The sequence below is a fragment of the Mauremys mutica genome, chromosome 12 (genome assembly GCF_020497125.1).
Source record: "Mauremys mutica isolate MM-2020 ecotype Southern chromosome 12, ASM2049712v1, whole genome shotgun sequence".
Taxonomy (NCBI): Eukaryota; Metazoa; Chordata; order Testudines; family Geoemydidae; genus Mauremys; species Mauremys mutica.
Genome location: NC_059083.1, coordinates 28537100 through 28561660, shown reverse-complemented (window position 1 = coordinate 28561660; position 24561 = coordinate 28537100). Strand labels below are relative to the sequence as shown.

Sequence of the window (24561 nt, the reverse complement as noted above, 5' to 3'; positions counted from 1 at the left end):
CTCCTGAATTGGGCTCTGAAGGGAAGATAAAAGTGGAGGAGCACCTGTGGCCCCCAGGTTCATGAGTGTTAGGGATTGGGCAGGACACAGGTGTGTGGGAGGTAACAGGGCACATGTCTACAGGCAGAAACACAGGCAGTTAGGGGGCTGCTACTGCAAAAAATTAGGCTCCAAATCAAGTGAGTTTAGGTTTTTGCTGCTGGTAGCAAATTCCGATGGGAAGCAGTTCCTGGCACAGTGACTGTAACACCAGTAACGCCGACGGGTCCGGTCTCAAACCCTCCGGCTCCCTGACCGGAAATGGTGCTGCAGCCTCGGTAAGTGACCTGGGGATTTATGGTGCAAACTCCCCCCGGGGAATGGCCGGGTTCTGCCCCCTTGTTATTTCTAGAGTCAGTGAATCCCTCCCAGCCCCACCCCAGTCTGCAGGGCCATTGCCCGGGGCAGGGCAGGTGCTGTTACTACAGGTGCCTGCCGGGGCAGGGGGTGCTTCACCTCCCCCCAGAGCTCTGTCAGTGGGAGTCACTGGGGGAGGCCGCGAGTCTGTTCCCTGGTCAGGCCCCTTCCTGGCCGCCGCTGGTCGCTTTGTGGGCAACAGGCCCTGGCGGCTGTAGGGGAAGTTCCAGGCACCTTCTGGTTTCTGGGAGGATTTTACAGCACGATTCCTACCACAGGCAGACACCTGCTTCCACTGCTCAAGCTAGTGCAATAACAGTAGTGGTTTTAGTGGGGGGAGGGGGCTCGAACTAGCCACCCAGGTACATGCCTAAGGGGGTCCAGGCAGGTTTGTTCTCAGGCACATAACCCGAGCTGCTGCCTCTGCTACCCCAGCTAGTGCTACATGCTAGGTGAGGTGTGCTAGTTCCAGCAGAGCTATCACATGTCTATCTACCCCCACGGGGAAGCTCGCTCCCAGCTGCAGTGGAGACATACCCTGAGAGAGGTTTAAATGTTACAGATCCCAGGGGGCACAGAGCTGGGGTGACCCTGTTCAGAATTCATCCCTCACATTTGTACCAAGGCTGGAGGCAATGAGGGTGGGCCACTGATATGTACAATCACCCGGGGCTGGTGACTGATCTGGGAAATCCCCAGAAAGCCCTCATCTGGGACAGGTGTGGTCAGGTGATGGCGCCACTTTACCCAAGCAATCTGTGGCCATTCGTACCACACTGGCTTGTTTTCCTTCAGATGTCCTGTTCACAGTAGTGTCTGAATGCCCCAACTAAGATTTGGAGGGGAAAAAAATCATAGGCAGGAGTTGTAGACCAAGCTGGATGAGCAAGCATCTCAGAGAGGTGATTAAGAAAAAGCAGAAAGCCTACAAGGAGTGGAAGATGGGCAGGATTAGCAAGGAAAGCTACCTGATTGAGATCAGAACATGTAAGGATGAAGTGAGAGAGGCTAAAAGCCATGTAGCGTTGGACCTTGAAAAGGGAATTAAAACCAATAGTAAAAGGTTCTATAGCCATATAAATAAGAAGAAAACAAAGAAAGAAGTGGGACCGCTAAACACTGAGGATGGAATGGAGGTTAAGAATAATCTAGGCATGGCCCAATATCTAAACAAATACTTTGCCTCAGTCTTTACTAAGGCTAATGAGGAGTTTAGGGATAATGCAAGGATGACAAATGGGAATGAGGATATGGAGGTAGATATTATCACATCCGAGGTAGAAGCCAAACTCGAACAGCTTAATGGGACAACATCGAAGGGCCCAGATAATCTTCATCCAAGAATATTGAAGGAACTGGCACAGGAAATTGCAAGCCCATTAGCAAGAATTTTTAATGAATCGATAAACTCAGGGATTGTACCTACAACTGGAGAATTAAAAATAGGAACTATGTAGCAAGAAAATGAAAAAACATGATCCGAGTAACTATAGGCCTGTTAGGTTGACATCTGTAGTATGTAAGGGTCTTGGAAAAATTTTTGAAGGAGAAAGTAATTAAGGACATTGAGGTCAATGGTAATTCAGACAAAATACAACATAGTTTTACAAAAGGTAGATCATACCAAACCAACCTGATCTCCTTCTTTGAGAAGGTAACAGATTTTTTAGACAAAGGAAACGCAGTGGATCTAATATTCCTCGATTTCAGTAAGGCATTTGACATGGTTCTGCATGGGTAATTATTAGTTAAATTGGAAAAGGTGGGGATCAATATGAAAATTGAAAGGTGGATAAGGAACTGGTTAAAGGGGAGACTACAATGGGTCGTACTGAAAGGTGAACTGTCAGGCTGGAAGGAGGTTACTAGTGGAGTTCCTCAGGGATCAGTTTTGGGACCAATTTTATTTAACCTTTTTATTACTGACCTTGGCACAAAAAGTGGGAATGTGCTAATAAAGTTTGTGGATGACACAAAGCTGGGAGGTATTGCTAACACAGAGAAGGACCGGGATATCATACAGGAAGATCTGGATGACCTTGTAAACTGGACTAATAGTAATAGGATGAAATTTAATAGTGAAAATTGCAAGGTCATGCATTTAGGGATTAATAACAAGAATTTTAGTTATAAACTGGGGACACATCAGTTGAAGTAACAGAGGAGGAGAAGGTCCTCGGAGTATTGGTTGATCACAGGATGACTATGAGCTGCCAATGTGATATGGCCATTAAAAAAGCTAATGCAGTTTTAGGATGCATCACGTGAGATATTTCCGCAAAGATAATGAGTATCTGCAGAGACACCAGGCAGCCTTTTCCACACCAACTAACAATGTGTTAGTCACCTGGCCTATAGAGTCTGAAAGTCCTTAGGTCAGCACAGAGAAGCACAATTTAATAGCTGGTTCAGCCTGGCCACTGGCCAGAGCTGGGGCTCTGCTGAGCCGTGCTGCTGGAGGGCCCAGCGTGGCTCACTCTCTCCCTGTCCCTTTTTTGTCGCTCAGTCCCAAGTGAGTTCCTGTGTCTCTGTCAGCCCAGTCCCTTAACACAGACACCTGACACCTTCTCCCTTTGTGCTCCAGCTCTGGGCTATGGCTCCTCTTCCCTGTAGAGAGGTGGGGGGAAGAAAGTTGGTGTAGGAGTTGATGCTTAATCATTGAGGCTTCCCATTGTCTTTTCAAAATCCTCCATTGATATGGGTTGATTCCAGCCCAGACAGTCCGAGTGGCTCTACATCTCAGACACCTAGCCTGTTCGGCCACGTCCCAGTGAGAGAAACACTTCTTTCCCCCAAAGCAGCAGGGATGCCAAGGGGATCGGTACAGAGTCCTACCGATAGTTCATAAAAATATTTCAGTAAAATTCCCCACCTGTCACATCTTCATGGAGAAAACACAGGGTACTAAAGAGCTCTTTCATACAGTGGAGAAAGGCATAACAAGAACCAATGGCTGCAGGTTAAAACTGGACAAATTCTAATTAGGATTAAGGCACAGAATTGTAACCGTGAGGGTGATTAATCACTGAAACAAACTACCCAGGGAAGTGGTGAATTGTCCATCTCTTGCTCTCTTCAGATAGAGACTTGGTGACTTTCTGGAAGATGCTTCAGTCGAACACAAGTTTGGGCTCAGTACAGGGGTAAATGGGTGAGAGTGTTTGGCCTGTGGCACATATAGACTAGATGATCTAATGGTCCCCTCTAAACTTAGTCTATGAGTATTGGGAAGTGGGCTAATGTAAATGTAACTGATCCATGGACCAGCACTATAAAAGTCAGACAACCATGGTACTGTCACTGCATCCCACTCACTTGCTATCTGGTTTGTTATTTCTCCTGTTCCCCAGACCCAGCTACGATGACAGGGAAGGTTCCCTTGTTCTCCCCCGGCTCCACAGTGAGCTCCGCTCTGCCCGGCTATGTCGCTCTCTGCCTCGCTCTACAGGTTCACAGGCTGGTGTCAGGTAGGAGCTGCAACCTCCTCGCTGGGTTTGCTGCTGTTGCTATTGCTGGTCATCACCATTCACCTCGCATCACTGCCTTGTCTTGTAAACCACGTCTGCTCAACCAGCCCACAACCAGCAACATGGAGAAATCACAGGGTACACCTGGGTCCCCAGGAACATGGTTACTATCTATACACCATCATGTCAGGCCTAGACAATACATCCATCCTACTGCTCTGGCTGATTTCTGGCAGCTTCTAAAACACTGAACACAGTGAGCACCACTACAGGGCTCACAAACTATTTAAAAGGACACTACCAATTCCTATACACTGCACTGACAGACCGTATATGTCACAAGTCAGACTCTTCAGCCACGAAGGAGTCCTGAATCCTAGAGTCTCCGGTTTAGAAGTAACAACCCACAAGTCATTCATGCTGCTCTAGGCACATCTGACTAGGGCTCAGAGCTAGACCTCGTCTCACAGTGAGGATGTGAGGATATTTGCTGGCTTCTTCCTTCTGTGCCTTAAGTGAACCCCTTATATTGTCCCACCCACCCCTGGGGCTGGCTCCACAGCTACTTGGGCATTTTGGTTCTCCCCTGATGTGGTTTCCATCCTGTTAATTTAACCAGCTCTCTCGGTCTCTCCTAATGGTGAGTCTTTGCACTGAGACCCCCACATTCTGTGCAGTTCCACAGTGACCTGTTCTGTTTCTTGCACTTTTCTATCTGCCTCCTTCTCTCTCTCCACTATCTGACCTCTGACCTTTAAAGCCATTGCCTGCATAGTGATGATCTGTTTTCATATCTTTACACCTTGTCAGCCTTTACACCACCCCTACTGCAGATGAGGAGGCCCCTGGGCTGGAGCAGCATGAAAAGGCCTTGGTGTATCAGAGACCCAGGCTCCAGGGTGCCTATGAGAAGTTAGAGCTTTATTCAGAGATAATAGGGACAGTGTATGACACTCACATGTGAACTCTGTGTGACAGATATTGCAGCCACATGCGGCATTTTGGGGACTATCAAATTCACTTTATGAATGTTCTGTTTATTTGTGTACCCCCTTTACCAATGGTATCTATACATGTTATATGTATCTTTGTGGGCTTGGGATTGTAATCTATGCCATGGGGGAGGGTTACCCCATCTCCTTCAGAATTTGCAAACCATGGGGGTTAATTACTTGAGGGACAAGTAACAGCTCCAGAGAAGTACCACCCCTAGGGAGAATTGCATAAACTGGGTTAGACCAGGTCCCAGAAGCCCAAGAGAACACAGATTTTTGGTATAAAAGCTGGATTTGAACTGACCAGAGGCCCGAGATCTTGGGCTGCAAAGTGACAGGACCTGTTAACCAAGAGGACAAACCCTTAGAGAAAGGTTGGAAAGACTTTGGAACCTACCAGAGAGTCCCATGTGTCAGATGAGAATTCTTTGGGATAAGTGTAATGTGTATTCAGACCTTTTATTGATTTATGGTAAATTTTTCTAAATTTTTCTCTGTCAGGCTTTTGTCTTTAAATGGTTTCACTTCTAAAGCAGGGCGCTCTCTTACTGTGTGTCTTACTGCTGAATTAATGTTACCCCAGCCCCCATGCCAATTAAATTTCCTTTTTTCATTGTACATTTCACAGCACAATTCACAGTGACTGGACCTGACCACCCAGTCACTGCCTCCGTAGGTGGGGAAGCCATCCTGCCCTGCCACCTTTCCCCCAGGATGAGCGCTGAGAACATGGAGGTGAGATGGTTCCGATCCCAGTTCTCTCCAGCTGTGCACCTGTACCGTGATGGGCAGGATCAGTACGGAGAGCAGATGCTGGAATATCAAGAAAGAACTGAGCTCTTGAAAGACAACATCACCAATGGGAGAGTTTCCCTGAGAATACGCCATATCCGACCCTCCGATAATGGGCCATATGTGTGTTTTTTTCAGTCTGGTGTCTCTTATGAAAATGCTATATTGGAACTGCAGGTGGAAGGTCAGTAATTTCTGATGATTTAATGTCTTCAATGGGGTAATAAGTGGAGTCACAGGGTTAATTGTGAGATGACACAATTTTTCTATTATAGTGAGGCAGTAACTGTGCTCTGGATAAGGTTGATTCTAGTTTGCTGTTTTAGATCTATTTTTTCTAAAAGCAGCAAAGAGTCCTGTGGCACAATAGACTCAGACGTATTGGAGCATAAGCTTTCGTGAGTGAATACCCACTTTGTCGGATCCAACGAAGTGGGTATTGACCCACGAAAGCTCATGCTCCAATACGTCTGTTAGTCTATAAGGTGCCACAGGACTCTTTGCTGCTTTTACAGATCCAGACTAACACAGCTACCCCTCTGATACTTGACATTTTTTCTAAATTCTCTATAATTCACACGCAGACTCAGATTGTTTTGAAAACTGCTGTGACTCATTGGAGTCTGGAGTCTGGTTAGTGGCCCATATTTGAGGTCTTTAGAACAAGGAATTGATGAGACACACAAACACCCCTAAACAGTCAGGTGGCATTAACATGTTGTGGTTATTACAACTATTTTGTGCACATTTGGGGCTGAACAATGACTCTGATCCGCCCCAAACTGATGCCACCAGCTGGGATTGATCTCGGCTCATGTACCCTTCAGGGTAACAGTGATTGATACACAGGGCCCTATAGTCCAGAGCCTGGTCTAAGAGTGGGAGAACTGAGGAATTCCCCGCCCCCAGCACACGTAGAGGCAGGAGACCTGACCCCTGAAGGTGCTGTCAGAGAGACCAGCAAGGGGACAGAGATGCAGCTAATTCTGTAACCATGACATGAGGTTTAGGTCAGATGTAGCGAACTCCTGGTCTCCATTCAAACACTGAGCCTGCTGCACACAAACCACCCCTGACTTGCAAAATGTTATCGCCTCATCTCCCTTGCCCTGAGGATTCCTTGTGGGACATTGCCTCCACTTACCCCTCACCAAGCCCTGGAGATCACTGGCATATCTGACACCAGACTTCTGACAATCCCCATGGCAAGGAGTCTGTGCCCTGTTACTGACACAACCTGCACAACTCAGCACTGAAATGAGGCATGATCGATCCCTCAAGGTACACCTGCATCTCTCTGCATATCACAGTGATAACTCTGCCAACAGGCTCCAAATAATCCCCTCCACTAGTCATTACAGCTACACCGAGCACAGTGCATGCAGCTTTAGTGCATGCAGCCAATTCCCAGTGGTTATTACCATCTCCAAAGGGGCAGAGTTAACGTTGTTTGGGTTTTTACCTTCACTGTGGATTTGCTGGCTTTAGAGGTCTGAGTTTTGCTGAATGCAGCATTCTGGAAGGGTAGGAGATAATACAGAGTTAAGGTTGCCTGGAGGTACCTAAGTTTTTTGTCAATGAATAGACATGAGGAAGGATTACAGGAAAGCGCCATTGTTTGTGTTGTGTTCCACAGATTTGAATTGGAGCATGTATCTGCCTGCACTGCAGCTGCATTCCCTGTGTTCAGTGTAGCTGCACTGAGCAGTGGAGAGAGTAGTGGGGACAGGGTCTCAGAGCTGTCACTGTGCTATGGAAGGGCAGGAGATAATATCACCAGGCAGCCTGAACTCTGTGCAAACCAAGGTTTTGTCAGTGAATTTTCTGGATCATTTTTTTTTTTTAACAGAAGGGGAAACATTTGTTATAGGAGCTAGTGGCCATTTAGGTGATTGTAGTTCTCACCTAGGTTTGCAGTTGCTACACGACTGGGCCTAGGTAATAACCGAAAGCATAGTATGATGCTTTTCCATTAGTAGACCTGAAAGAGCTTCACATCATTATCCCCATTTTACAGATGGGAAACTGAGGCACAAAGCAGAGAAGTGAGTTGCCCAAGGTCACCCAGCAGTTCAGTGGCAGAGCGAGCAATAGTCCCAGTCCTGGGAACTCTGTTAGGCCACTTAGTTGCTCCATGGTTGCTCACTGCCCCTCCCCCCTGTATGTTCTGTGACAGTGCAGTGGGGATAACGGTCGTGCTTTGCAATGTTTGCAGTGTGTAGCTGGTAACAGGGCTGGTGAGAGAAATCTCATCCCAGGTCCCTGCCCCATCACCTGGACAGCTTTATTACCCAGCGGCTACTTTAAGCATGTGAGAGGAGACTCCTGTGTCTGTCTCCTTCTCCACCATCCCCCACAACGTGTAGCTCCCCTCTGCCCTGTGTTTCCGGGTGCCCACATCACAGGCAGCAGCTGACTGATTGGCCACACACTCCCTCGGTTATGTAGCCTGAGCTGCACACTGAGCTGGGCTGCTCACCCCAACTACCAGACCTAGCTGGGCCCCCCGCCCCTGGTCCAGCCAGACTTCCCCAGGACCCCAGCCATGTTGCAGGCCCACCCAGTCCAACTCCCCCTCCCCCACACACTCTGGCAACCCCACACAGGGGCGATGTGTATTTTAACTATTCATGTCCTGCATTTAAGATGTTTAGATTTTCATCACATTCAGCCCCCACCCCACTCGTCCTTGATCACAGATCATACGAGGGGGTTACACACCCCAAGAGAGGCAGGGTCTCCCAGATCCCAGGACATACAGTGGGAAGAAAAAGGGTAGGGCTCCCCCAGATCCCAGAATGGGAAAAGGGAGAATATGGGGCTGACAGGACTCCCTGCCCCTAAACCCCCAACTTCTACTCACCATATCAAATACCTCCCACCCCACTCCTTCCCCTTGCCTGAGAAAGCCCCAACCCTTTTTTCCTCCCCTACCACCCATTCCCATTTATCCTCCTCCTCATAATACCCACATGCCTTGCTGCAGACCCAACCCCTGTTCCCATCTCCTCTTCCATCCCCATCACCCCTCCCAGCCAGTGTTTGCTGTGTAATTTATTTTCTTTTCAAATATAGTTTCAGCACCTTCTGAATTATCTCCTGGATACAGATTACAGCTCAAAAAAGAAAATCAAAATCAAAACAAAAAATCGACCCAGCTTGAAATAGGCCCTGTCTACACTGCCAAGTTTGGTTGACAAAAGTTACGCTGACAATCAAAAAGTGCTATAATAATGTAGCCCTTCTGCCAGCTGGAGTGGGCAGCAAGAAGGGCTGGGTTCAATATCTAGGGGGCTCCTTTTCAACAATAGAACCAAAACCGCTTGAGCCCCCACCCAGTAAGGTGGGAAAACTTCACTCTACCCTCTGGGCACTTCTAAGAGGCAATTCTTCCCCTCTCGCAAGCACAGAGTCTGATCTAGAAATGGTTACTTTTATTAAAGTAACCTAGCATTAATCTGAGAAAACAGCACAAGTGATATTCATGAACTCAAAACCATCAGCAAGATGAGTCGCTGCTCCCGCCGGCCGGATTAAGATCATTCAGATTAAGTTCATTTTATTTCAGTTTAGCTCATCAGTAAAAGTGTGATCTGGGGCAGAAGGCAATACCTTAATCCTGCATTTTTTGTTATCTAATGTCTGTATTTGGTGGGTGTGAGTGTGGGTGTGTTTCCTGTCTCTCAGTGAAGTCCAGTTTTCTGCTGCCAACTTCTGTGCTCTGGAAGGGTACAAGGCACAGCTGAGACAACCTGGACTCCCCAGTAACAAAGTTTTTGGTAGTGAATTAAATTAATGTTTGTCTATACCGGAGCGGGCAAACTTTTTGGCCTGATGGCTGCATCGGGTTTCAAAAATTGAATGGAGGGCTGGTTAGGGGAGGCTGTGCCCCCGCCACCATTCTGACACCCCCCCCCCGCCCGCTTCTCGCCCCCTGACTGCCTCCCTGGGACTCCTGCCCCATCCAAATCCCCCTGTTCCCTGACGGCCCCCCTGGAACCCTTGCCCTATCCACCCCCCTGCTCTCTGTCCCTTGACCGCCCCTAGACCTCCTGCCCCTAACTGCCCCCCGCTGCCCAATCCAACCCCCCCCCTTCCTGACTGCCCCCCTGGGATCCCTGCCCCATCCAACCACTCTGTTCCCTGCCCTCTGACTGCCCCAGCCTCAGACCATCCCCCAAACTCTCCTGCCCTCTATCCAACCCCCCTCCCTCACTCCCTGCACCAGGGCAGGCAGCCGCTCTGCCCAGCTGGGGGCAGCCACGCAGCACAGAGCACCGGGACATACCAGGATCTGCAGCAGCACTGCCCCAGGAGCTCGCAGCGCCACCGCCCAGAGCATTGCGCCGGCGGTGCAGTGAGCTGAGACTGTGGGGGAGGGGGAACAGTGGGGAAGGGGCTGGTGGCAAGCCTGCCGGGCAGGAGGGTCCCGCGGGCTGGATGTAGCCCGGGGGCCGCAGTTTGCCCTCCTCTGGTCTATACATACACATGAACTGGTTACAATGAAGTAGTGCAAAACCCTATATGGACACTCTTAAATGGTTTGGAAATGGCTTATATTAAGGTAGCTTTAGTCGATTCCTTCTTGATTTAAGAGTGTCCACCAGGGGTTTGCACTGGTTTAAAAAACAAACAAACAACTTTAACGAAACTGGAGCAAGTTTGTGCATAGAACAGCCCTGACATTAAGATTAATTCTATCAAATTGGAATCTGATCAGATTAACTGACCAGGTGCACTTGTGGACTCACATTCAATTCTCAGTTTAATAGGAAATGGCTTTTGATAACAGTGTAATAAAACGTTTGGCTCATTACTGGGCACTGTAGGATTATCACAAGTTCATTTATTTCTTCTGTAGGTTTGGGCTCTGCTCCTGTCATCTCTGTGGAGGGCCACCAGGACGGAGGGATCCGGGTGGTGTGTCGATCAGCCGGATGGTACCCAGAGCCCAAGGCTCAGTGGAGAGATCTCCAGGGGCAGATCTTACCATCATATTCTGAAAAAATATCCCCAGAGGCCAATGGCCTGTTTCAAACAGAGATTGCCATTGTTATAACTGAAGAGTCCAACCAGAAAGTGTCCTGCTCTGTCAGAACCCCCCGACTCAACCAGGAGAGAGAGTCAGCGATTTCCATAACAGGTCAGTGCCCGTCTGTGCCGCACATGGATAGATTGAGACGCTGCAGACATGAGCAGAGAGTGTTTATCATTGTGTCTCCTGTATATTGGCCTAGACCTTCAATATGCTGAGCATGTCTTGGAAAGTCCTGTATAACCTCAGTTCTCTTTGGATATGTCTACACTGCAATGCAAAACCCGCTGGTGACCCAGGCCAGCTGGCTCAGGCTAAGGGCCTCAGGCTAAGGGGCTGTTAAACTGTGGTATAGATGTCTGAGCTTGGGCTGGACTCTGCTACATGCACTAACATTTCTATGCTGTGCTTTGATCTACCCCACTTTAAAACGGAAACAGATCAAAGTGCACCAGGGAACTTTTAGTGCAGTGCAGCAGGGTGCACACAGCCGGTTAGTGCGCAGCAGGCCAGTGCACAGTGGATTTAGTGCGCAGCAGGCTGGGGTGTAACTGTGCCTATAGACGAGCCACCGTAGAGCAAGGTGGGTGAGTTGTGCCTGCTGCCTTAGGGAGACGCCTCCCTCTCTGTCCTGGGGTTCTTGTGTATTCAGGTTCTGGATTCTAAGAAATAAAGTCATGATACAGTGCAGCCTTCCAGGAGGAGTATTTATGCTTATATCTCACTTTGTGTGTGTGTGTGTGTGTGTGTGTGTGTATATATGCACACACGCTGTGAACATCACAATTCTCTGTGGGGGTGGGAGAGGGAATTCTCCTCTGTTCTCAGTGAGAGTTGTGGGTGCTAAATATTTATGTAAATCTGGGTAATAAAGTCATTTTTCCTGACTAGCACAAGAGAGCCCTGAATATGGCCTGAGCGTTGCTACTTAGATTACATCTGAAAATACCAGCAATAAAAGTTCAGGCCCAAAATATGCAGAAACAAAATCTTACCTAAGAGCACCTTAATTTTTAGAAAAAAAGGTTGTGATTTTATGTGTTATTATCTACCAAATAACTTGGTTACTATCGAATGAATATTTCATCACTATAAGAGTAAGAATGTTGTATTTGTAAAGCACTATTTGTCTGAGGTCTCATAGTGCTGCACTGCTGGTTAGTCTATGATATGCCCAGTATTACCTGACTGTTCACAGCACACATGGAGAGTTAGAAATAAAACATAAATTCTGTTCCTGAAAGGCTGCCATGTCACACTGCTTTATTTCTAAGAACCCAGAACTCTAACATGCCACAGCCAAATACAGAGAGAGACAAAGCAGGCTGCTCCCTAAGGCAGAGAGGCAGAACCAACCCCCCCCCTTCTCTAGGCTGGCTCTTTGCAGACTGACTGCAGAGGACCCAGATACATGCTCCCTACAGAGCCCCCTAGCCTGCAAGTAGGACCAGGAATCCCGTCAGGATTTCAAGTGTCAGCTTGTAATTTTTACATGGTTTTCAATAAATTGCACCAATCACTTAGCAAGGACCCTCTAGCCAGCCATTGCTCCAAGCCCAGGGAAGAGGAATCTGGAGGAATTATGACTCTGAATCTCCAGCCTCAACTTTTGTTTTTATTAAAATCCTGCATTAACATATTTTGGGCCAGATTCTTTCATGTGGCTGAGGAGAGTCGGGGGTGTCAGGAAGCTGGTCACAATTCTCTGATTCTAAGGGCTACTCTGCACTGGCTGCAGCTTGGGGATCACTTAGAGCAACGTAGGGAATGCCTGAACGTATGTCAGTGGGGATAGAGTGGCATAATGGAGCTGCACCCGACCCCCCAACATGCCCCCCCCCCCATTAATTAACCATGTTCAGTAACCAGGCTAACTTGGGCTCTCACTGGTTTAATAATAAAGCACAAAGCAGCCACATCTCCCTGTGTATTTCCCTGTGAGATTCTTTTAACTAGTCACAGTGTCACCTTTGTCAATGTCCTGCCTTCATTCTGCACGTGTTTGCTCCTAAATCAATGGCACTTTCTCTTGCAGAGCTGTTTTTCCCACGAGTCAGTCCCTGGATGGTGGCTCTTGGGGTGATCCTGGCTCTCCTGGCCGTTCTCATTCCCCTGGCCAGTTACTGCTTCTGGAGGCAGCACAGAGCAAAAGGTGAAGTAACAAGAGGCGGGAACTTGGTGAGAGAGAGAGAGAGTGAGAGAGAGAGAAACAGAGATTAAAAAAAAAAAAAAAGAGGAGTCCTTGTGGCACCTTAGAGACTAACAAATTTATTTGGGCATAAGCTTCCGTGGGCTAGAACCCACTTCATCAGATGTATGGTGTGAAAATACAGGAGCAGGTATAAATACACAGCCGTGAAAAGATGGGAGTTGCCTTACCAAGTGTGAGGTCAGTCTAACAAGACAATTCAATTAACAGCAGGATACCAAGGGAGGAAAAACCACTTTTATGGGGTAATGAGATTGGCCCATTGCAAACAGTTGACAAGAAGGTGTGAGTAACAGCAGGGGGAAATTAGGTTTTGTAATGACCCATCCACTCTCAGTCTTTATTCAGGCCTAATCTGATGGTGTCCAGTTTGCAAATTAATTCCAGTTCTGCAGTTTCTCGTTGGAGTCTGTTTTTGAAGTTTTTTTGTTGTAGAATTGCCACTTTGAGGTCTGTTATTGAGTGACCAGAGAGATTGAAGTGTTCTCCTATTGGTTTTTGAATGATATAATTCCTGATGTCAGATTTGTGTCCATTTATAAATAAATGAACAATGAGCCCCCTCCTACACCAAAACTCCATCCTGGAACCTGCACCCCGAACCTCCTCCTGCACCCCCGGTCCCATCCGTGGCCCCTCCCCAGGGCCCATACCCCCAACTGGAGCCCACACCCCAACTCCCTGCCCAGCCCTCAGCCACCTCCTGCACCCAAAACCTCCCATCCCAAGCCCATAGTTCCAGACAGAGCCCTCACCTCCTCCCACACCTCAACCCCCTGCCCCAACCTGGAGCCCCATCCCACACTCTGAACCCCTCATTTCTGGCACCACTCCAGAGCCTAGGGGAATCCCTGAGCCTCTGTGCCCCATCCCCTGCCTGTGGGGCTGTGTGGCCCCCAACTATTTTTTTCTGTGGGTCAGTGGCCCCTGATAGAAAAAAAGGTCCCACCCCTGCTTTAACAGATACGTTACGTGGGTTGAGTCCATATTTAGGTGCCAGGGATTAACTAATTTTGAGTTGTATGTAAAGTTTGTGTATGTGCCCAGAGAGAGAGATGCTGGGCTCATTTCCAAACACTAAACAATCAGAACCATTAACTGTCACTGTCTTGTTCCCTGGGCCTTTCAGAGAATTCGCCGCACTAGCTGCCCTGGTGAGCTGTGGCTAGGATGCTGTAATAACACAAACACACTCAGGATTTGCACGGCTGGTCTGACACGCTGCTCACACTGGGCACAAGATGCTCTCGCTCAGGCTGTGCTCAGCGGTGATAGTGAACTGAGCATCCAGCTTAGGAAGGGCACCTCCACCCCATTCCTTGCTGGGACACCCACTATCTACCACTATCCGCCCAGGGGAGCTCTTCCCTGTTATCCCTAGGACCAAGGGGCAGACACCAGCCACAAGATCAGGATCTGGCCTAGGATGGAGCCAGCAAGACCCTGTTCCTTATCCAGCCCAGGTCAAAGTCCCATTCCCATCACTCTCTTCCCTCCCCCATCCCTGCAGTCGGGAGCTGGGGCCATTCAAGGGATGGGCACAGAGGGCACCAGACAGGGAACTCGATAAACAGAGACCTTCCTTCCCACAACAGCCATATCTGATGTGAGTGGGTCTAGGACTCAAGCAGCAGGGTCGGCTACTATGACCCATAGAGACCACAGCCTGTGGGGACAGGTTGAACCACCCATCGCTGCAGTTCAGCCCCAGGCAGCAGGGATGCAGAGGGCAGAGGCCTCCACAGACAGACCCATCTGTGGGACCCATTTGTCTGGCTCTTTGTTTCTCCGTCTCATAACTACAGCGGAGCTGTGTTCAACAGTAATAGGAACTTCACCCTACACGTGATGGAATGAAATCCAACCTCTCGCCCTTTTCTCTCTCTCTGTCGCACTGACACAGACGAGCTGTGAAGGGGAAGGGGCCTGAGCAGCTCTGTCTAGCAGCCCACATGGGCCAGGCTCATTGCTGGAGACTATAAGACTTGTCCAGTATTTAACAGGATCTCTCACTTGGGATCCCCCCTTCCACAGCCATATAAAGAGGGAAGGGGCAGGATTTCACTCTCAGTGACCATGTGCTGTGTGTTTGTGTTTGCGGGGGAGGGGAGGGAAAGGGAAATGTATCTCCTCTCTCCCTTCCTGGTTTAGCATAAAAGTGGTCACTCTGTATTTGGATGGAGGGAATTGAATTCACTGTTCCTCACCCAGTAACCTTTGATGACAGGTAGCTGCCCCACTGCATTCTGCCCCAGTATCTGCCATTGCCCCACTGCCCCCCTCCTCAGTATCAGTCCTTGCATCCAGCTGTGAGGGAGCAGCACAGAAGTTGGATGTTTCTGTTAAAATGATCAGCATTGAGGTAATTGCAAATGGTGACAATTAAATTGTCATTGATCAGGCTTTAATGTCACCATCCCAACGCCACTGTGCTGAGTGTGAGCAGCAAACAGCGCTGCCTGCAGACTCAGGTAGATCTCAGTGGGCTGGAGCACTGCTTACACCCAGGTCACTTGCTCAATGCTACCTTCATACCCAGAAAGGCTGGACACCTTTTAATAAATGGAGCATGAGATTTTCACCCACACTTCAATCGCTTTATGGTTAGTAAAAGGACCAAAACAGTGTAACTGGGCTCCAGAAGGCCTGGATCCAGTTGAGGGAGGATTCCCAGTGCAGGCAGTGCAGAGAACAGCTGCAGGCTGCCCTCTGAGGACCTACTCACAAGCCCTATTGTAGGTGTGTAGGGAATATGGGACTGGGAACAAGAGCGGGGTGTCGGGGCAGGGCCACAGTGCATGGTGCTGCAGAGATCCTGCGCCGTGCTGCTGCCCATATGCACCCAGGTCGCTGCTGTAACTAAAGGCACAAGCTAAGCCAGATAAAACTCACTCTTATTATGGGATAAGTGTGTTTCATATGGAGCATTGCGCTGGTATAACATGAGTGGTTTAAATGCCCAACTTATTTTACACTGGTGTTACTTTGCCCAGCAGACAAGCCCTGAGTTACAGCGGGGGCTGCTTTGGCATCCAGAGCACCCAGTGTCAGGAGGATATGGGGCAGCGCTTAAAGCTGCCTGAGCCCTCAAGTGCCCCTGGGCTGCAGGTTCTGCGCACAGAATCTCACCCTGATCACATTGAGCAAAGCTCTTCACAGAGGTGTCCACAGGGCTGCCCAGGTCTTTTTCCTGAATATTTTAAAGCCAATAACCTGCATGCGCAGGTCTGATTATCCTTGTAACGTGCGTTACCTCACATTGATCAACACTGAATTTCATCAGCCATCAGGTTATCCAAGCTTGGTTCCTCTGAAATAACTCAGATTTCTTTGGTAACCTAAATCATTGTGTGTGAGCTGCAAATGTTGCCACTTTAGGGCTTATCCTTTGTTCCAAGTCACTGATCAATAGACCAGGCAAGGACGGCTCTAGGAATTTGGCCGCCCCAAGCAGTCATGCCTGCAGGAGGTGCACCGGAGCCGCGGGTCCAGCGGACCTCCCGCAGGCATGACTGCGGAGGGTCCGCTGGTCCCACGGCTCCAGTGGACCTCCCGCAGCTGCGGAGGGTTTGCTGGTCCGGCGGCTCCGGTGGAGCATCTACAGGCATGCCTGCGGGAGGTCCACCCGAGCCGCGGGAGCAGCGAACCGTCCGCAGTCATGCCTGCGGAAGGTCCGCCGGACCCGCCTGCCACCCTCCCGGCAAAATGCCGCCCCAAGCGCGCGCTTGGCGCGCTGGGGTCTGGAGCCGGCCCTAAGACCAGGGGCTCTCAAACTTCATTGTACCGCGACCCTCTTCTGACAACAAAAATTACTACACGACCCCAGGACGGGAGACTGAAGCTTGAGCCTGCCTGAGACCCACTCCCTGGGTGGGGGGCCAGGGTCAAAGCTGAATCCCAAGTGCTTCCGTCCCAGACAGGGGGCCTGTAATCTGAGCCCCAGTGCCCAGGGCTGAAGCCCTCAGACTTCAGTTTCAGCCCCAGGTGGTGGGACTCAGGCTTTGGGCCCAGGCCCCAGCAACTCTAAACCACCCCTGGCGACCCCATTAAAACAGGGTCAAAACCCACTTTGGGGTCTTGACCCACAGTTTGAGAACTGCTGAAATAGACTAAACAGTCCTAATACCCGACTTTGAGGCTCCCCACTGCTAATCTTTTTCCATATGAAAATTGACAATTTATTCCTGCTCTTTGTTTTCTGTCATTTAGCTGGTTTCTGATCCAGGACAACACTTTACCTCTCACCCCATGATGACTTAGGCTATGTCTGCACTACAGAGCTTCTAACGCCACAGCTGTACCAATGCAGCCGGGCCACTGTAAGATCTCCAGTGGAGCCACTCTGTGCCGACGGGAGAGAGTTCTCCCTTCGGCATAATGCTTCACGTCCAGCGGGTGGCGGTAACTATGTGGGCAGGAGAGTTTCTCTCACCGACATAGTGCTGTGCACTCTAACGCTTGTCAGTGTAAATTATGTTGCTCAGGGGGTGGAATATTCACACCTCTGAGTGACATAAGTTTTGGAGCCATAAGTGGTAGTGTAGACAGCCTTAGTTTCCTTAAACTTTTTGTGAGGAACTTTTTCAAAAACTTTTTGAAAGGCCACATCAGTTATGCCATTGGGTTCTCCTTTGTGCCATACTGGACTGACAAACTCACCGACATTTAATCAATTAGTGAGACACAAACCTAGTCTATTCTAGGAATTTATACTGGTGTAGCTACGTTTTTCTGGAGTGTGAATCCACACCCCTGAGAGAGGTAGTTTATATACAAAGCTAACCCCTGGTGTAGACAGTGCTAGGTTGATGGAAGAATCAACCTAGCTACTGACTTTGGGGGAGGTGGGTTACCTGTGACAATGGGAGAATCCCTCCCCTCAGCATAGGTAGTATCTATGCTGAAGCCCCCCAGCAGCAGTGGTGCAGCTGCACTGCTGTAGGGATTTAAGTGTAGACATACCCTCAGTTTTCTTTTCCAGCTGTGCTGGTCGGTTTGGTTCCTATCATTCTCATGGAGCTGATTTAGAATTCTGGTTTAGTTCTTGTTTCAGCCAGTTTACCAGGCATTGATGTAAGGCTCACTGGGCTGTAACTCTCAGAATTACTCAAGCCAAATATTTAAAGCTGGGTACAACATTCCCAGTCCTCTGAATCTCCGGGAGTGTAGCTGATTTTAATGAGAGATGCGTATTATTCAATATCTTCATTAACGATCTGGAGGATGGTGTGTACTGCACCCTTAGCAAGTTTGCAGATGACACTAAACTGGGAGGAGTGGTTGATACGCTGGAGGGTAGGGATAGGATACAGAGGGACCTAGACAAATTAGAGGATTGGGCCAAAAGAAATATGATGAGGTTCAACAAGGACAAGTGCAGAGTCCTGCACTTAGGATGGAAGAATCCCATGCACTGCTACAGACTAAGGACCGAATGGCTGGGCAGCAGTTCTGCAGAAAAGGACCTAGGGGTTACGGTGGACGAAAAGCTGAATATGAGTCAACAGTGTGCCCTTGTTGCCAAGAAGGCTAATGGCATTTTGGGTTGTATAAGTAGGGGCATTTCCAGCAGATCGAGGGATGTGATCATTCCCCTCTACTCAGCACTGGTGAGGCCTCATTTGGAGTACTGTGTCCAGTTTTGGGCCCCACACTACAAGAAGGATGTGGATAAATTGGAGAGAGTCCAGCGGAGGGCAACCAAAATGATTAGGGGGCTGGAGCACATGACTTATGAGGAGAGGCTGAGGGAACTGGGATTGTTTAGTCTGCAGAAGAGAAGAATGCGGGGGATTTGATAGCTGCTTTCAACTACCTGAAAGGGGGTTCCAAAGAGGATGGATCTAGACTATTCTCAGTGGTAGAAGATGACAGAACAAGGAGTAATGGTCTCAAGTTGCAGAGGGGGAGGTTTAGGTTGGACATTAGGAAAAAACTTTTTCACTAGTAGGGTGGTGAAGAACTGGAATGGGTTACCTAGGGAGGTGGTGGAATCTCCTTCCTTAGAGGTTTTTAAGGTCAGGCTTGACAAAGCCCTGTCTGGGATGATTTAGTTGGGTTTGGTCCTGCTTTGAGCAGGGGGTTGGACTAGATGACCTTCCAACCCTGAGAGTCTATGATTCTATGATTATTGTTAGCAGCTCAGCCATATCGTCTGATGTCATTTGAGAGCTCCTGGGTTTTGCCATCTGGCAGGGATCTACACTGCTCTTGGTGGCTGCTGGCTCTTTAACTTATCAGTTGTTCGAGTATCTCCTCTTCACACCGCAATCCCTGATATTCATTTCCTGAACAGAGCAGCTCCAGGGCAGGTCTCCCCAACATTCTCTGAGGTGGAAACTGATGCAAAGAAACCAGTCAGTCTCTCAGCATTGTCCTTACCCTCCTCAATTGCTCCCTTTCCCCCCTGCTGATCCAGGGGTCCCATTGATTCTCTCACAGGCTTCCTGATACTGATGGTCCCTTTTCAACCAGGTGTTCCAATCAAAAACCGAAATAATTCCCTGGAATTTGTTTTATATCTCTGGACGTTCACTCTGCTAATTCCATTTTAATCTCTAAATTCCCATCATGCACGTCACCCGATGTACTGTATGGTCCTTTCTGCAGGCTTCACAGGGTTAATATTTTCCACTTGCTGAAAGATCCCTGTTTGGCTCTACCACCTCCTGCACCTGGCAGGGTGGGGTTACAATATTTCTCCCCTTGCTAATTCCTTTGCTGCTCAGGAGGTGCCAGGCTCCGGTTGCTGATGTAGCCTCCAGGCTGAGTCTAAGGATTTTAACTTCCCTGCTTTAAAGTCTTTTTGACTCACTTCTCTTCTGCAAGATAATGTGATATTAGGGTGACCAGACAGTAAGTGTGAAAAATCAGGATGGGGGGTAATAGGCGCCTGTATAAGACAAAGCCCCAAATATCGGGACTGTCCCTATAAAATGGGGACATCTGGTCACTTTATGTGGTATTGACTCATTTCTCTTTGTTTTATTTTTAGACAAACTCCAGGCTGAGCTCAGTAAGTTCCATTCCCCCCTTGTATCACCCTGTCTGACATTGTCTCCTGCTCAGTGTGTTGGTGTTCAGGGGCGTTCTCACCCCGCTGTCTGTGTTTGGTTGCAGGGTGGAGACGCGCCCAGCTCTACTCAGGTACTGTACATACCACTGGTGTTTTATCCATGGTGAGACCCACCTCCCCCCGGGAGCTCTCTGCTCCTTTCCCTGCACAGAGCATTTTCCTATGACATTCAATAGGCTGGAAACAGCAATGTCACTGGGGTGAATGGAAAGGGGCAGGTGACACCCCAGGTTTGTTGCAGAGCAGGGATATGCCCCCTTTGGGAAAGGGCTGATTGGTGAGGGAATACTGCCCCCTGGTGTCACCTTTCCAGGGCACTACCTGGGCTCTGCAGATGGACATACTTATCTGGCCATCATTTGCACTGAATTGCTCAGCTCTCTCTTTCCAGCAGCAGGGTTTCTATGCTCAGACCAAGCTTTAGCCCACAATTTCCTTCTAGCGTAACAGGCCCAGACAGGAGCTGTTCAGTGTCCCATGGATCTGGGGGGAGGAAGGCCCTGTCCCCACTGCAAGGGCAGGTTTTTATAACCAGCTTGTGACACTCCCCTGACCCAGTTACAACAAATTGTGCCGCCGCAGCAACTTTTCTGCCTCTCAGGCGTGGTTCAGGTGTGTGTGTGTTTGGACCCAGCATGGTGCCTGACTGTGTGTGCCCTGGTGCATGCTGGGAGAGTCTGGGCAGCTCCAGCAGGGATCAGAGAGCCCAGTGTCCATGCACACACACTGAAGCACCACTGGCCCAGGGGTCCATGCACTCCGGGGTATCCAACCGCACAGACCTGGGAGGGAGGGGAGCACCCAGGGCAGTTACACAAACACCACTGGGGATCCTGTTAGGGTCGCCACCTCTGAGGTGCAACAAAACAGGAAACCTGCCTGCTTCATGTACACCCCCTGTCCCCTCACCCGGGCACTGTCTCTCCATCCGAATCCCGGGAGAGGGCACCAGCCACCAGAGGCTCCTGCTCCTGGACTGCCCCAAGTACCAACCTCATCCAGCAGGACATGGCACCAGATCTACCCTGCTGCCCCCAGCGGTGACCCCCACAGCTGGAACCTACACAGTGGTGACTGGCCCCTGCTGGCCCTGAGCTCCTGATCTCACTCACTGCTCCAAGATGCCCCATCTCTGCCGCTCCCAGGCAATCTGGACCCAGATCTCCCCTTGAATGGGCACCGACACCCCACAGCTCCCCCGCTACAGCCACTGACACACCTGGGACTTGTCATGTCCTGGGCAGACTCACAGATTTCCCAGGAGAGTGACATGGACAAAGGGACAATCCTGGGAAAACCTGGACAGGTCGGATTGCCAAATTTCTAATCTCCCAAAACCGAACACCCCTGCCCTGCCCTGAGGCCCTGCCCCTACCCTTCCTCCTCTCCAAGGCCCACTCCATCCCCCCTCCCTCTGTCGCTCACTCTCCCCCACCCTCGGTCACTTTCACTGGGCTTGGGCAGTGGTTTGGGGTGCAGGAGGGGGTTAGGGCTCTGGCTGGGGGTGCAGGCTCTGGGGGGGGGGCCAGGGATGAGGGGTTTGGGATGAAGGAAGGGGCTCTGGGCTGGGGCAGGGGTTTGGGATGTGGGAGGTGATGAGGTCTCAGACTGGGGGTGTGGGCTCTGGGTGGAGCTGGGGATGAGGGGTTTGGGGTGAAGTAAAGGGCTCTGGGTTGGTGCAGGGAGTTGGGGTGTTGGAGGGAGTGAGTGGTGCAGGCTCCAAGAGGGAGCTTGGGTATGGGAGGGGACTCCGGGCTGGAGCAGGGTGTTGGGGTGTGGGAGGAGGGTGTGGGCTGGGGCCAAGGGGTTTAGAGGGAGGGAGGGGGTGTGGGCTCTGGAGTTAGTGCTGGGGATGAGGGGTTTGGGTGAAGGAAGGGGCTCTGGGTTGTGGCAGGGTTTAGAGGGAGGGGTGAGGGGTGTGGGCTCTGGGAGGGAGTTTGGGTGCGGGAGGGGACTCCGGGCTGGGGTAGGGGGTTGGGGTGTAGGAAGGGGTGCATAAGGGGATTCAGGGTCCCAGCAGCACTTACCACGGCTCCAAGGAAGTGTCCACCAGGTCCCTGCTGCACATAGGTGCATGGGTGGCCAGGGACGCTCTGCATGCCACCCTCGCACCTGCAGACGCTGCCTCTGCAGCTCCCATTGGTCGCAGTTCCCGGCCAATGGGAGCTGCAGAGCTGGCACTTGGGGCGGGGGCAGCGCAAGGAGCCTCCCTGGCCACCCATGTGCGTAGGGGCCACAAGGATCTGGTGGCCTCTTTCAGGAGCCATACGGAGATAGGGCAGGCAGGGAGCCTGCCTTAGCCCTGGGCCCCCGCTGCGCCACTGACCAGACTTTTAATGTCCCAGTCGGTGGTGACAACCAGAGCCGCCAGAGTCCCTTTTTGACCAGGCGTTCCAATAAAAAACCGGACACCTGGCAACCCTATGGACAGGTGCCAACCCTAGGTCCTGTTCACATGGCCCAGTAACACCCTGCTGAGAATGGTACAGGCAGCCACATGCCAGCCCAGGCCCCTGGCAGGGACCCCGAGCTGCCAGCTGCCATGGTCACTAACAGTGTTAACTCTGTCACGTGCCACTCACCAGGCTTAGAGCCCCCTGGGCCCAGCCCCAGGAACTGCTGTAACCTAGAACCAGAGCAATGCAGGGCTGGAAGGGACCTCGAGAGGTCACCTAGTCCAGCCCCCCACGCTAGGTCAGGGACTAGACTATCCCTGGCAGGGATTTGTCCAACCTGTTCTTACAAACCTCCAGTGACGGGGATCCCACAACCTCCCTCAGAGTCTGGTCCACAGCTTCACTGCCCTGAGAATTAGAAAGTGTTTCCTCATCTCCAGCCTCAACCTCCCTTGCTGCAGATTGTGCCCATTGCTCCTTGGACAGGCCCTCGCCCTGCCCGCTGGGGCACTGGGGGTGTCACCAAGTGTGAGCATCACTGGTATTGCACTGTGGGGGGAAGGGGAACCAGCTGGCTCAGGGGGCAGTGAGGGCAGCTGGGGCTTTTCACTTCCCAGTCACCGATCTCAGCCCAGTCTCAGAGTCCAGTTCCCAGCGGACAGGAGCTCACATCGTAACTCACTTTAACAGCAACCTCACCGGCCATCTCCGCAGGGAGGCCAAGGCCTGAACGGGCTGCAGGGACGATTCCTCCCCAGGGAGAGGCTCCAGCAGATGTCAGGACTGAGCCATGTCGACAGTGAGGGGCTCACATGGCTGCTGTGATGTCCTAGTACCCTCAATACACAGAGCTCCAGCAGCCGGGAACTAAACCCCACTCGTACCCCCAGCACTGAACTCACTGCCACTACCCCAAGCCCCCTCTCCTCCTGGGGTGGGAGCGGGTGAGTAAGGGGCACTGGAAGAGAGGGGCCGGGGCCATAGCCAATCACTTTTGCCAATGGGAGGGCTGTTCCCTCCCACTTTTTACTAGCTGTAAGGGTGAGCGAGGATGGGGGAGGGAGCCAAGAGCAGAGACCAGGGGGTCAGGGTGTTGGGGAAGAGGTGGGGTGAAGGCAGGGGCTCAGGAAGAAGGGGCAGTGTGAGAGCGAGGGTTCAGGGGTGCGGGGACAGGAGCTCAGGGAGAAGTGCTGGAATGAGTGGGTGACCCCTCTATTTTTAGGGAGCTTCCATCACTCCTGGGGAGAGCACCATCCCGGATCCTGATCCATGGGCACATCTGTGTATTTGCCGGGTGCACAGAGCTCTCTGAGTGGAGACACTTTCACGCTCACCCAGGAACCTGTGCTGGGAGGCCCCACTGCCCAGGAGGCCGAGGGCTCTCGCTCCCCTGCCCTGGGGGTGAAGGGAGGGGCCCTGGGGCTGCTGTTCCCTGTCCCAGGAAGGGGGTGAAGGGGATGTGGACACAGACAATGTCCCCTCTTGCACTGTGAGGGGCAGACCCGGCTCCACCCTGGGCTTCAGAGCCTGAGCTCCAGCCAGAACCTGAAAATCTATGCGGCTATTTTTAATTCCCAAGAGGGAGCCCCGCCAGCCTGAATCTGTCCACCCTGTTCCAAGACTCGCTGATGCAGGCTGTGTAGAAGGACCCAAAGTGTCTCCAGAGTCTGAATGTGAAATTTCCCAGCATGTCTGTCCCAGGGCTGGTTAATGAGTGTGAGGGGGGTGGCTGGCCCAGTCGTTAGATGGAGACACCTGAGCTCCTGGGGCTCTGAGACGGTCTCTGTGACTGTTATCTGCTCTGGGAGATGCCCAGGTGCAGCTGCAGAGGGTCTGTGCCGCTAGCATCGTCCATGGGACAAATGGCTCTGGGCAGAGAGTTCAGGCGGGAGCCGAGTCTCCATTTTCAGCCTGATTTGTGGGGGTGAGATCTGGGCCCAGGAGGCATTTGTCTGCAAAGGGCAAATTAAACAGCAGCTCTGGAGTGTTTCATCGCTGATGTCCTGAGCCTGGCCTGCCTGTAACTGCGTTTCTGGGGATGTTGACAGTCTCTCATTGCAAGTCACTGGGATTGGGGCTCCTAAGTTGCTCAGACAGGTTTGCAGTGGAGCTGGGTGAAATGTTTTGGAGAAATAGTTTATTTGCTGAAAAATTATAATTTCGGTCAAGAAAAACTATTCGTGAATCCATGTCGGG

The 24561-nt window shown here is 50.8% G+C and overlaps 1 protein-coding gene across 1 annotated transcript in view; it reads left to right on the top strand.

The window, feature by feature from the left end:
- Nucleotides 1–240: 240 nt before the first annotated feature.
- The window catches only part of LOC123346104 (butyrophilin subfamily 1 member A1-like), a 28550-nt gene continuing 4229 nt past the window's right edge, over nucleotides 241–24561 (top strand). The window contains exons 1-7 of the mRNA XM_044983326.1: nucleotides 241–317; nucleotides 3747–3863; nucleotides 5487–5834; nucleotides 10512–10793; nucleotides 12721–12837; nucleotides 19889–19909; nucleotides 20014–20040. Of these exons, the coding sequence (XP_044839261.1) occupies nucleotides 3758–3863; nucleotides 5487–5834; nucleotides 10512–10793; nucleotides 12721–12837; nucleotides 19889–19909; nucleotides 20014–20040 (901 nt within the window). The 5' untranslated portion in view covers nucleotides 241–317; nucleotides 3747–3757. The remainder of the gene's footprint in view (nucleotides 318–3746; nucleotides 3864–5486; nucleotides 5835–10511; nucleotides 10794–12720; nucleotides 12838–19888; nucleotides 19910–20013; nucleotides 20041–24561) is intronic.